We start from the raw sequence: 14,914 nt of genomic DNA, 5'->3' as shown, positions 1-14,914 counted from the left end.
GCAAGAGAGACGATTGTGCTGGTATGGTCATGTGGCGAGAATGGCTGAGGACAGCTGTGTGAAAAAGTGTCACATCCTAGCGGTTGAGGGAATATGTGGAAGAGGTAGACCCAGGAAGACCTGAGATGAGGTGGTGAATCACAACCTTCGAACATTAGGCCTCACCGAGGCAATGACTTGTGACCGAGACCTTTGGAAATATGCTGTGTGTGAGAAGACCCAGCAAGCCAAGTGAGACCATAATCCGAGGCCTCTGCCAGGGGTGTAGCCAGCCCACTTATGCATACCTTTCCTTCATTGGACACTAAACTTGGCTTGCGAAGACTTGTTGAGGCAAGTGAAATCGAAATCGAACCAAATTCGACAACTGGCACCCATGCCAACATCTCCTCCATTGGACACTAAACTCGGCTTGCGAAGACCTGTTGGGGCAAGCGAAAGCGAAATTGTGATGGCACCTTTACCAGTGGAATGCAAAGAGCACCATTCGAGTGTGATCGTTGCCAGAGCAACTGTCTGGCTTCTGTACCGGTGGCACGTAAATAGTATCATTTGAGTGTGATCGCTACCAGCGTTACCTTCCTGGCACTTGTGCCGGTGGCACATAAAAAGACATTCGAATGAGATCATTGCCAGTGCCGCTGGACTGGCTCCTGTGCAGGTGGCACGTAAAAGACACCATTTTGAGTGTGGCTGTTGCCAGTACTGCCTGACTGGCCTTCATGCCGGTGGCACATAAAAGCACCCACTACACTCTCTGAGTGGTTGGCGTTAGGAAGGGCATCTAGCTGTAGAAACTCTGCCAAATCAGATTGGAGCCTGGTGTAGCCATCTGGTTCGCCAGTCCTCAGTCAAACCGTCCAACCCATGCTAGCATGGAAAGCGGATGTTAAATGATGATGATGATATATGAGTGTTTGTAAGTGAATTGATATTTCCCCACTTAATGAGTTTGCTCAGCAGTTCATGTCTTGGCAGTTCATTGTTTCTAAATGAAGTAATGATCTCCAGTCTATTCGAACGAGTGGGATTGACATGATGGGCTTGGTTTTAATCCATACACCAAATTCCCTCACAAAGTACCGTTTGGTCCAAAGCCATAGTAGAAGACACTGGATCAAGGTGTCATGCAGTGAGACTGGACATGAAGCCACCTGGCTGCAAAGAGAACTTCTTAAGGACAGATCCATGCCCACACTTAATAAGATATTTTCCTAACCCCATTTCTTCTTGTATGCAATCCATTAGATATTTCCTTAACCACTAATGTTAAACCTTTTATCATTTAATCCAGCCATATCCGGCCTCAAATATTCTATTAGTTTTATGTTCAAACCAGCTAGATCTAGCATCTCACACCTACCAATGTTACTGTAATCATATCGAAATCTCAAAGCTATGAGATAAGGCAGGATGCATTCAAAACAATATAAATATTACATTTGACAGAGCAATCGGAATGCTTAAAGAGTTAAATTTACTTTAAACTAAAGTTATTGTGAATTTAAGTCAGAAATCCTGAAAGTAAATGAAATATTAAAATTTTACAAAACTAAAATTGCAACTCTAACAAATACCCAAATTTGTCATATAATTTTTTATATATAGTCAATACTAACCTTTCCTGTTTAAACAATGTCTATGTTGTAAGTATTGTTTCTCAAAAATAAGAGAAGCGTCCAACTTGCCATCACGATCTCTGCCAGAAACATTGAAACCATCCCGATCATAACCATCATGATCAAATCCATACCTGTTATATCCTGCCAAGTCATAACCCTCTCGATCAAATCCCTCTCGGTTAACACCTGCAGAAATGTAGAAAGAAAAAAGAAAACATGTTAAAACTGGCAACGTACAGAGTGAGTTTGAAACCTTCATGATTAATGCAAAATTAGGAATACATTTTTTAGAAAGTGTGCAGGATGAGGCTATCATACAGAACCTCCCTTCACAGCCAAGTCTGAAGTCTTCAAACATGATACAGAAGAGAACACAAACAAGACGCCCTCACTGCTACTTCATGCATGTTATAACAGCTACGACATAGCAGAGTAACTAATAGCATTTCCCAGAACAGATTAAAGTATCGAGATTAAAAGGCAAAAAAAGAAAAAGACAAATCCTCCTAAGAAGTGCAAGTCCCTGACCACTGACAACCCGGATATACCACCTTAGTACCAGCTGCTACCCTGCACCAAGGTCACTGTCACCAACCAGCCCACATGAGCAGGACCGCCAAATACCAATCTCCAATGCTTGGTATACGCATATACTCATACATGCACATGCATGAAAATACATATATGCACACACATACATATGCACACGCACATGGATATACATATAAATGAATATATGTGTGCATGTGCATATATATATATATATTTATATACACACGTGTATATGTATACGTGTGTGCACGCACGCCCTTCCTTGCACATATTCGTTTTTATATGTGTGTGTGTGGGGGGGGGGGTACTCACCTATGCACACATGCATGCTCACATAAATACATACACACACATGCACACACTTACATATGCTCATATATACTTTCACACACTGGCCCTTCCTCCTTCGCCTCCAACCATGCAACCAATTTCCAGTCCACCACACGGTCAATTTTCTGTTCACCATGCAGTATTTCCCAAGTAACTGTTGTCACTGATATACCAACATCAAATCACGACACCACGTGACCTTCCTTGACCAATCGCAGCCCACTTTATGGCAATAACAATCAACTTTCTTCAACTTCTCTCATTCAAATTCCCAATGTCTGAATATTAGCATCATACTCAAAACTCAGAGCACCAAACTGTTTTGATTCATACATGTAACTCCCAATAAATGTGTTGAGTGCCCTTCTTTCATTTGTCCACTCACTCGTGTATATATATATATATATATATATATATATATATATACATGTGTGTGTGTGTGTGTGTGTGTGTGTGTGTGTGCAAGGATGGCTGCAGGAACAAGCATGGTGTGTGGTTAACATGTTTGCTTCCCAGCTACATGGTTTTGGGGTTCAATCCCAATGTCTGACACTTTGAGCAAGTGTCTTCTGCCATAGGCCTATGATAGTTTCTCTGAACATACTACCAAAGTCATGTGCAATTCTCGTTGATTCTAGGATATTATGTAGAAAATTAGCACATGATTTTCAGCTTCACTTCTAGAGGTTTACACATCACATTGAAACTAAAACAGCAAAGCAAACTGGTTTATTTTTATTTTCACTCTCATTTTGCAGCTTTCCTTCACATACATGTTACAATATAATTTAGCCAAATTTCCTTCAGTCCCTGCAGGCTGCATCACTTTAATTTATGTCTTGAATTCTCTCTCTCAGGTACCACTTTCAATTCCTATCATAATTTTCAATTTCACTCCCACCCGCCACCCAATCTATATCCACTTCTGCAGGTACTTTAAATTTCAGTTGGAAATTTCCAATTTAATTCGCTCCCAGAAATCTTCATGGAGGACCATCTATTTCATGCCATCTCCATTGAATCTCAATTTCAACACCACCAACCTCTCGCCGCCACCTTGAAAGAGTTTGAGCACCTGCACACGTTGACGTTCGTGCATCTTTGTTACCCTGCTCACATGTATGAGCATGCTCACTGGAGCACATAAGCAAATGGATGGCTATGCATAGAGATAAACATAATGCCCTTGATTTTTTTTTTTTACAACCTATGAACTGTTTTTACAAGTGCATAATATATGAGTACATATAATGTATATAAGCAAACCGTGAGCCCCACATGTATGCATGTCTCTATATATGATCCATTATTCATGTATGTATGTATATATATAATGTACTGATCCGTGACAGAAAATTCAACAAAAAAAGTTCTCCATCTGATGAGAGATAAATATTATTCATTTAAAGGTCACAATATATGTATTAAATAGTTCCCTATTTTGATTTTTTACATTTTCGTTTCTGTTTTTCATTTTCTATTGTTTATTGTCTGCATTTTCTGTCTGCTGCCTTCTCAGACTTTTTGCGTTTCTTCTATTATTCAAATTCTTTAGTTTGTTACGAGATGTGGTCTGTGCCTGAAGAATGTTTGAGTTTTCTCAACATAAGAAGTTATTAGTAGTGCTTTGATATATGTATTGTGACCTCTAAATAATATATATATAGAGAGAGAGAGAGCAAGAGCAAGGTCTAAAATCGAAGGGCCTCAGAGTGAATCTAGCAAAAACCCAAGTCTTAGTAAGTAGGAAGGCAGACAAATCACAAATCTCTTCAGGTAGATGGCCCTGCTTGATCTGTAGAAAAGGTGTAGGTAGAAGCTCCATACGATGTACCTGGTGTAAGCTATGGACACATAAGAGGTGCAGCAATATCAAAGGAAGGCAAACTGGGAAGATAGTTTTTGTGTGTGGCAAATGCATAGGGGCAATAAATACTGAAAATGTGCAGAAAACAGCCTCCGTCACATGCCAAGGAGAAAAACTACAAGTAGTTGATAGCTTCCGTTACCTAGGTGACCAAGTCAGTAGTGAGACCGTAGCTGCTAGAATAAGAATAGACTGGGCAAAGTTCAGAGAGCTCCTACCTCTGCTGGTGACAAAGGGCCTCTCGCTCAGAGTAAAAGGTAGACTGTATGACGCATGTGTGCAAACAGCCATGTTACACAGCAGTGAAACATGGCCCACGAGTCACACAGTTTTCTATCTGTGTCAGAGAAGTGAAAGTGAATCAACAGTTTGATTGGGTTCAGTGGAAAAGGTATTCTTTTGACAGAGGAATGAGTGAATAAGATGATTTAGGTAGACAGGGTGTGTGATAAGATTATTAAGCTGAGATTAGTCCCATTTAATACAAGTGTCATTTATCTCTGCATGTGCTCCACATGCTGGGCTGTTTCTATGAATCCCTTCTGTAGGCTTCCTTCACAGTGACAGACAATGGTGTTCTCATTGTGGCAGGGGACTTCAATGGCTATGTTGGAAATCTTTGATGGTTTTCAGTGAGCATGGAAGCTACAGCTTTGGCTTCAGAAATGAGGATGGAACAAGGCTGCTGGAGTTCTGTGATGCAAATGGCATAACAGTTTGCAACATTAATTTCAGGACACCTGCCAGTCATCTGATCACTTATCAAGCTGATGGGCACACAGGCCACATTGACAACATCCTCACCAGAAACAGGGACAGGCATATGCTCGTGAATGAAGTCTTTCCAAGGTGAAGAATGCTCAACTCAGCATAGGTTAGTGGTTAGCGACTTCAGACGTCGGGCTAGAGGGATTCTGAGGCACAAACCAATATAGAAAAGGAAGCTATGGAAACTCAAGGATCTTTCAAATGGGCAGAGGTTTAGAGATGTCCTTAATGAAGGCTTTGATGAGGAGGTAGAGGTGGAGACATATGACAGAGGACAACTGGAAGTTCTTATGGGAGAATCTAGTGAGGGCAACAGACCAAATCTGTGGTTGGAGCGAAGCTTCCACTAGACCAATTGTGACATAGTGGTGGAACAGTGAGGTAGAAAAGAATATAAAAGAAAAGAGACTGGCTTGCAAAGACTGGAAGGTGGGGATAGCAAAGAACCATATCAGATAGCTAAAAGAGAAGCCAGGCATCAGGTATATGTAGCTAGGGTAGAAGCAGAAAGGAAGCAGTTTACCAATGTCCTTGCATGAAGATCAGAGACTTGAAGTGTTCTGGATTGCCAGGCAGTGTGTTAGAGTGAATCAAATTGCTGTGAGATAGACAAAGAACACGTCTCTACTTCAGCTTAAGTAACTTCTATGCTGAAGTAGAGGCAACATGTTCTTTGTCTATCTCCTTAACTTCTTGGAGATTTTAGGGATAATTATACTAATGTGTCCATCTGTTCTAATTTTAATTAAATTCTATGTCTTTGTGCAGCTGAGGATTGCTCTGCATTTTAAATTGATGTAATGATTGCATTGTTCAATTAAATGGAGTTGCATGAAACAATCATACTGCATTACCTCTGGATATCCTTGTTGCTTATTTTGATTCTACTCACCTTATTTTGAAATTGTATGGATAACACCATACTAAATTCTGGTGCCTCAACTTAAGTACCATATTCATCTGAATCTATATATATATATATATATATATATATATATACACACACACATACTCACACACACACACATAGGATGCAAGAGATGAGAATCAGTTATTTCCCTTTGAACGCTGACCAGAATCCTATTCAGCTCCCACTCTACGTCTAAGTAGTGTAGAGCTTCACAGATGTTGCAGTGACCAGCTAAACTATTTGAGTGAACTCAAAGGGCTACGTTTGATGTCTAAGTACACAAAGCCTGAAATGACAGACACTGCAGAAGAACGAAACACATCAATGGCCTTGACAGTGGGGTATGTGACGTGCCATAAAGTGATAGTCAGTCATTGCGAAAGGGATTGGGGTCTCATCACATATTAACCCACAGCAATGCCAATGATGCAACCAGTAATGTAACTGAAGAGTCTTGGTAAGCCGACCCCTGGACACAGGGAGGGCACCTGAATAATATGTTGGTGCATGTAAGGGTGTCTCACTCTCTTGACATTGTATGATAGTTGCAAATGAGTGTCACTGTCATACAAGCAGTATCATTCTGCAAATGGCCATGGGGGAATATTACTTTGTTTGGAAATATGTGCAGGTTGTGACAGGAAGAGCATCCAACTGTATAAAATCTACCTCAATAAACTCCCCTTGACTCCTACAAGTATGGACATTAAAAAAGATAATGTTTATGTGTGTGTGTACACACACACATTGATCGAGATGTCCCTTTTAATATCTAAATGACATATATACTTTCATAAAAAAAGATGAAAGAGAGACAATTTATAGAACATTATTATCAAAATCAGTGTTCTAACTGGATTAAACATTGTAAAAAAGAAAAAGAAATAAAATCACTTACCATGATAGTTATATCCAAATTTATTAAAGCCTCTACGGTCAAAGCCCCTGGAATTGTAGCCAAACTGATCATAACCAGATCTACTTATGATTTTCACATGAATATTAGGATTTTTCTCAACAGCACTTAACTCTGACACATGCAAATGAGCACTTTTGTTACATGGTCGACCCTTTCCTGGGGGAATGTAAGTCACACAAAGGTCATTTTCTAGATCAAGAACATCCAACGGTGCCGTATTGAATGGAACCATTGGAATATTTCCATAGGCTGCTGGGAATTTAAATTTGTTGTGGCCAATTTTCTGCCAGGTGGCATACAATCTGTCAATGTAAGTTTGGATGATGTAGAAGAGAGGGTCATAAGCCATTGTTGTCGTTGACATATCACCACCAACAAATGAATGGATATACGCAGCAAATGTCTCCAGAAATTGACTCATTTCCATGAAATCTTTTTTACTGATAGCAGCAGCAACATCAAGCATTGTTGGTACCTCAACAATATGGCTGAAGTTCCTTTTCAGACATGGTTTCCAAGCATTACTATTAAAAAAAAAAGAATAATTAATAATATAAAGGAGCCTGAGAAGTATTAATTGCCCTTAATCAAATCCCAAATTAATCAAATCTCAAATTATTCTTTTTTATGTTGACCACACTTTTTAAAATCTTAAGTCTAACAAAGCAAAAAATAAGTTCATTCAAGCTTAATTTTAAGATTAGTTGTCATTATCATCTTAATCTTAAAATCTCAAGTAAATATTTCCCATTCAAATATAATAAAGATAGGATTTTTGAGAAGTAAAATGATGCGTATATTGAAATGAATGCTGTTTTGTGGCAATAGTGCTAAAAAGAAGATTACCCTGTGTACACACACAAACACACAATACATTCAGGAAAGATATACAATTCTAGAAACCAAGCTGAAAACAAAAGATACATGAGAAGCTTGGTCTTTTGCCCCATCTAGCAGGACAAAATCTTCAAATAAGAACAGACACAGACTATGGTGACACATTCAAGTGATGCCAGCAGGGAAAACAAACAGAAAATAATGATGATGACTGGAAAATTCTGATTAATTGTTCATATAATTAATTAAAATTCATTTTTAAGAGTAACATAAAAAATAACATTAAATAGTCACCTGTCACCAAAAGGATGATCTGGAACACACCATCCCCACCCATCTCCTCCAAAGAAATTGGGCTGCCAGATGATGGCTTCTGAGAAATTAGCAGCATCAGTTGTGAAATCAAAATATGGTAAGGTAACATGGCAGTCTATCTCTTTCAGTTGCAATTCAACAAGCTGCAAAAACTGCCGATGCCATGGAAGATAGAATGCCCCACCATGTGAATGCATGCGATGAACCATGTAGAGGTCTCTGTATTTATTCCAGATATTGTCTATTCCTGACAAACGAAGCTGGGAAATAGCCTGCTGGAGTTTGGTCATTTCTTCCCAGGTGAAATCTCGAATTTCTTTGCGAAGAATTAAGTCAGAACATCTAGGAAAATATAAGTAAGTTCCAATGAGATTAAGAATTTTATAGACGATAATAATGGTTTTAAGCTTTGGCACAAGGCTGGCAGCTTTGTGGGGAGGAACCTGTCAATTACATTAAGTAACTGATTGGTACCATTTCATAGACCCTGAATCAATGAAAAGTAAAGTTGACATCCACAACTCAAAGTAATAACATATTCACAAATGAATAACTAAATTCAAATTAATTCTTTTTTAATTTTCTTTTGACAATTTTCTTCAAATTTTCCACAACAATATTATAAATTCATTAAAAAGTTTTTATATTTAATGCCAATTTCTAATAAGCATATATATCATCTACCACTTTTTTTTTAAGGTCTTCTTACCATATTTCTGCTCAAATACACTGCTTTGTTTCATTTCATTTTGAAAATAATGAAAAATTTTTAAAACTAATTTTGTTATTATTAGTGTTTGGAGCATAAATTAGTGTGACATTTCGAAAGATGGTTTTAATTTAGGCCAATTTAAACAGGAAGTTTGTATCATAGAACTAGGAGTAGTCTCAGGTCGGTTAGTGTCGAAAGAGTTAACATAAGTTGTATTTGTATTCTTCCAAATACCAATTGCCATATTTAGTAATGTACACTACTTAAATGTTCTTTTATTCTTAATATTTTGATATAAGGTGCAGAGCTGGCATTTTGTCTGTCTTTACATCTTGAGCTCAAATCCTGCCAAAGTCGACTTTGCCTTTCATCCTTTCAGGGGTCATTAAAATAAGTACCAGTTGAGTACTGGAGTCAATATAATCAAGTTTACCCCTCCTCCAAAATTTCAGGCCCTGTGCCTATAATAGAAAGACTTATTCATATTTTGCTATGAATAAGGCAATGAGCTGGCAGAATTGTTAGCAGACGAGACTGAATGCTTTGCAGCATTTTGTCCCTATTCACGTTCTGAGTTCAAATTCTGCCGGGGTTCACTTTGCCTGTCATCCTTTCAGGGGCAATGAAATAAGAATCAGCTGAACACTCCCCCCAAACTTGCTGGCCTTGTGCCAAAATTTGAATCCAATATTTTGAGAGGAATATTCTTCTAATATAGAACATTTATTACAAATGACAAGTAATTATAATTATTATATTGTGAATAATAAGGAATTATACTATCTTTATTATCTGCAGGAAATATCAGATTTGTACGTCAAGCCAAGTAAAACCATGACCATGCATACATGGGGGCATATCCTTTATGGCCATGCCCCACGTCCCTCCCTCCCTCACACACATAATCTGTTTTGTCAAAACTCCCCCACAATCCATCTTACCCAACCTCCATCCCACCACCCACTACAGTCCCCTCCATTCACCCTCATATACCTACCAGCACACTCTCTATGCCCTCACATATCTACTATACCCTCCCAGCCACTCAAATTTCCCTCACCACCACTTGCTACAGCTACCTCTTCCCCATCACTAAACATCTACCCGCATGGAACATCCCCTTCTATCCCATCTGTACCACTTATACTCCCCACCACTGTTCCGCCATCTATTTCTCTATCTCACTCTCTCTCTCTCTCTCTCACTTTATCTATCTCTTCTTCCTCTCCTTTCGTATCCCACTGGGATATCTCCTCTGTGCTAAGACACCTATCTCTATCCCTCTATTATACTTGAACCTCTCAGCTGACACAAAGCCACCTCCCTTGGTTCCACTCCCTCTTCCAGTTGAGAGGTCGTTATCTTGCAAGTAACTTGGTGATTCCACTTACATTGGTGCCATGTAGAAAGCACTGATGGTTGGCACTGGTGGGTGGCATTAGAAAGGGTATCCAGCCATAGAAACCATACCAAAGCAGACAATGGTGCAGCTCCTCAGCTTGCCTCGCTGTCTGTCAAACCATCCAACCCATACCAGTGTGGAAGATGGACAGTAAAGGATGATGATGTAAGTAATGTTTTATAAAAAAAAAAAAAAGTGCTATTTATTTTCTGCTAGCTAATGACTGTAAAATTTATTTCTTCAAACATCATTTAATTATAAACTGTACCTGGCCACTTACTTGCACTTCAATTTTCCACCAGGCATACAAATGCAGTTTTTACAACCAATTGTTATTTCTTTGCCAACTCCAATTTCACTATGTCCAAGTAGATGACAAAATTTTTCTTTGACAATGACTGGATTTGAATTATTAAGTGGGTATCTAGCATCCTCACAACTTAATCCTGGATAGAATCCTACAACTTCTTGTTCTTCATATGGATTATTTGAATGTCTGTGAAATTTTCTGCAAGCAGACACACTCAGAACCTGTAAACAACAAAAATTATAGATAAAAAAAATGTACTGCACCAATATTGACCATATACAATCTAAATAGTAGCTTTCTGCAGTTTAAAAGATAGTTGCCAATAGATTTTGTTTTAAAAATAATGTTTAATATGTTTATAAGACATAAACTTAATTTTATTGATAAAGATACAAACCTTATATTACTTACAGTGCACCTGGGCACTATATACAATAATTTCATTATTATAATCATTATTATAGTAAGCTTGTAAGCACAGGCAACCACTGTGGGGACCACTAAAGCCCTGTGGCTGAAACAGAAATAGCCATTAATGGATAATCTATATCTGAAAATTGAATAGCCAATATTGGCAGTGGCAATGTTCTTTGGCTGAAACTTGAGCAGCCAAATACAATTTAACTTTACTGAACTGATCCTTGACAAAGCAGTTTATTATCTTAAAAGCCATACTAAACCTACCATTTACTCTAAATTGTTGATGGTTAAAGCTTTCGGTTCTTAATTGTTGTGGAAGGATTCTGACAACCCTCAAGTGACAAAAAGTGGATTGACACATTGCTATAAAAGAAAGAGGTGTCAGCTGTTCAGGGTAGGCAGTTCACTGTGAGCTGTATGGGAAGAGAGCATTTAACCTCATGTAACAGTAGTCATAGAGCATCGTGTGAATACTTTCTGTGTCTCTGCTTCATTAAATCACATATCCAGTACCAGGATATAGAATTAACAGATGCCAGCTTACTTTATCTTAGTTAAAGTATCAAGAGTAAAGTCCTTGGTTGTTAAAACCAGAGAATAATCAGTAATACAGCAGACCTCATCAATGTTTTGGACACTTACGTATTGCACACCTTCATCCAACTGGATGGATGTGTGTGTGTGTGTGTGTGTGTGTGTGTGTGTGTGTGTGTGTGTAAGAACGTTTGTGTGCTTCCTTGTCTGATATTGTGTGATAGTTGTAAACAAGTGTTACCTCATACAAGTGAGGTCATTTGCTTCCTATCCTTCTTTGAAAACATATCCAGTTATGGAGTAATATTACCTTGCTTGGAAACAGGTGAGAGTTGGTGAGTAGAAGAGTATCCAGTCATAGAAATCTACCTCAATTCATGGAAATCCAATTCATGGAAAAATAGACATTAAAATGATGACGATGACCATGACAGTAATTCATCCCCACAAAACACACACACACACACACACACACACACACACACACACCTCATTTTGCTTTCATAATCCAAGCAGTAAACTAATTTTTTATTTCATTTTTTTAAGGAATTTTATTCCAAAATGTTATCAAGAAAGTAATCAGCAGTTCACTCATTTCACAAAAATTAAGGATTTCTAAAACAATGTACCATCATCATCATCATGGTCTTTTAACACCTATTTTTCCATGCTTGCATGGGTTAGACAAAAGTTTGTTGAGTCAGTGTTTTTTTTTTACAGTTGAATGACATTCCTAATGCCAATCCCTACTTGTTTCCATGTTAGTTAATAAATCTCTCATTCTATCGAATAACAAGCAACACTAAACAAATGAGCCTTTAGTCTATAACAGCAAACACGTGCAAAAATAAGGGAAAATATGAACTTGCACACATACACACACGCAACAGGCTTCTTTCAGTTTCCATTTATCAAATCCATATGCAAGGCTTTGATCAACCCAGGGGTATAGCAGAAAACACTTGCCCCATTGGGAAGTGAACTTCTTAACCACGGAGTCATGCTTGCACCTACAATACATGGAATAAAAACAATTCAATCCGTAGAATTTAGTCAACAGACCTGACAGCTTTTCTGAGCAGATTGCTTTCCATTTATTATGTCTTCTCTTTTTATAGAATATTGGTAAATACAGCAAGCGCCAAACAGGGTATTCTTCTGACATTCTTCCAATGATTTGAAATTGTTCACATTGCCACCACAACCTGGAAAGCAATTTGAAAAATAGATAAGAATCATAAGTTCACAATCCATGCAATAGAATATTTCCCCAACGGCCAGATGCATTTCACAGAAGACTGAAAATGAACAAAGCTTTGATAGATGGAAACTGAAAGAAGCCCATTGTGCATGCACGTGTGTGTGTGTGCCCTTGTCTTGGCATCATGTAACAGATGTAAGCAAATAACACCATCCCAGAAGCAATGTCGTTCCTTTCCAGTCTTCTGCAAAATATGTCTGGCCAAGGGGAAATGGAAGCTTGTTTGGAAATAGGTGAGGGTTGGCAACAGGAAGAGCATCCACTTGTAGAAAATCTGTCTCAGTAAATTCCACATGACCCATGAAAACATGGGGAAATGAACATCAAACTAATCATGATGATGATGATGGTGGTAGTGAAAGTGTGCATGTGTTTGTGTGCACATGTGCAAAATTAGCCATGTGCGTTTCCCACAAACTAAAAATTCTGTTGGAAGTGAACTTTACACTGATAAACAGCACAAATTGGTCAGAAAATATAATTTTCATTTTCTTTTTTCCTTTTTGCAAAATTTATTTTGTGAAAAACCTGCCAAATCAGACATGTTGCACTTCAAATTAAAGATATGACTCTCCTACTTTTAGTAAATGTTGTTTTATGAAAATGCTTTTTATAAATAAAAAAACACTTTTTTGTTTTTTCAATAAAACCTTTTTTTCTTGTGAAAACAACATCATTAGTTGTGATATAATAATTGTTGAAAATGCAGCCAAATTTCACAAAAATGATAAACTATCCCATAAAACCTTAATATTCACATATTATTGGTAAAATAGCTCTTTATTACAACAAAGTGTAAATGCACACATATTTCCCTTTAAACCTCCCTCCTCCTCCCTAACACATATACACACAAACTGTTACATTAATCTTGTAAGCTTCAACATCATCTTAAATGTCAAAGTAATTCTACTATTTTCATCTATATTTTTATCAGGCTCTCTTCAAAGACACAAACACACATATACAAGTAAATATAAATCCTACAGTTTTCCTCTTCTTGCAAAGAACTCTCCCTCTTGTGCTACACTAAGCCAAATATTCAAAGAACAAGAATAAACAACGACCTGCCTCTTTGGGTATTTCATTTTATAACTCATAATATTAGGACAAAAACTAAATAAATAAAATAAGAATAAAATTGTGACAAAAAAAAAAAAGGTCAAATTATACAGTGTAACTGGTTGGTTCCTAAGTGTCATAGAATGCCAACTGAAAAACTATTTCTGAAGTGTTTAGAAATGACACCAATTAAAGAATTATTCCAAGCATTTTCACAAAATATCTACTCATATACAGCTACAAACAAATGGAATACGTTCAGACAGTAGGTTTAGTTTTATTTCTGTATTTTTAAGGAAGTTGTTTTAATATTTAATTCAATGTTAAAATGGCTTTTAATATTTCTTTTACCATTGTCTGCTGAAAACTAAATACATCTTGTCAAAGTCAATTGCCTAAATGGTGAATCCCATTCACACACGCTTAACTTTCATAACATACATCAGCATCATTGCTTTAATGTTCACTTTTCCATGCTTGCATGGGTCAAATAGAATTCATTGAGGCAGATTTTCTACAAGCCAATGCCTTTCCTGTTGCCAGGCCTCACCTGTTTATAAGCAAGGTAATATTTCCCATGATCAGACATGCTTTTTTCACAAAAAACAACCTCGCTTATATAATGACAATGCACATTTACAATCATCACATGACAGGGTACAACACAAACAACACACCTAGACATATCATCATCATGATGTGTGTGTGTGTGTAGGGGGTATGAGAGGTACTGGTGACAAAAAGACCCAAAGGTATCAGGTAATAATGATATGAATGAGGAGTCCAACGTGGGTTGTGTATTAGCAAGCATATATATAAAAATTAACAGAATGGGGTAAAAAATCCAAGGCTGTGAATAGTTTTCAGAACATTTATCAAGAGAAGGTCTTACAGTTGTTTCCAGGGTATTTTATATATCCCATCATTAGAGACAGTGCGAGAAAATGTTTAAGTAATAGTTATTATAGAGAAGGGATGAAGGGAGCAGGGTGGAGTGGGGAAGAGATAAAAATAGCAGGGGTGAAGTATCTTTATGGGCCGTCAATGTAGGTGGTGAGTGGAAGTGAAAATAGAAGAATCAAGAGACTGCTAG

The 14,914-nt window shown here is 37.7% G+C and overlaps 1 protein-coding gene across 6 annotated transcripts in view; it reads right to left on the bottom strand.

Moving 5' to 3' along the window:
• LOC106883525 (kielin/chordin-like protein) overlaps positions 1–14,914 on the bottom strand; it is a 134,575-nt gene that overhangs the window by 92,102 nt on the left and 27,559 nt on the right. For 5 of the 6 annotated variants that reach the window (XR_008263766.1, XR_008263765.1, XM_052966684.1 and 2 more), the window contains exons 8-12: positions 12,561–12,703; positions 10,515–10,765; positions 8,100–8,462; positions 6,948–7,492; positions 1,620–1,808 (exon numbers count right to left, since the gene is read on the bottom strand). Coding sequence is in view for 4 of the 6 variants with exons in the window: in XM_052966684.1 (XP_052822644.1) it covers positions 1,620–1,808; positions 6,948–7,492; positions 8,100–8,462; positions 10,515–10,765; positions 12,561–12,703 (1,491 nt within the window). In the remaining 2 variants the exon portion in view is untranslated. Of the gene's footprint in view, positions 1–1,619; positions 1,809–6,947; positions 7,493–8,099; positions 8,463–10,502; positions 10,766–12,560; positions 12,704–14,914 lie in introns of those variants that run through there. The other variant, XM_052966687.1, reaches the window with a different exon arrangement.

The sequence above is a fragment of the Octopus bimaculoides genome, chromosome 3 (genome assembly GCF_001194135.2).
Source record: "Octopus bimaculoides isolate UCB-OBI-ISO-001 chromosome 3, ASM119413v2, whole genome shotgun sequence".
NCBI lineage: Eukaryota > Metazoa > Mollusca > Cephalopoda > Octopoda > Octopodidae > Octopus > Octopus bimaculoides.
The sequence above is the reverse complement of the archived record's forward strand: the minus strand, read 5'-3'. Positions and strand labels throughout refer to the sequence as shown.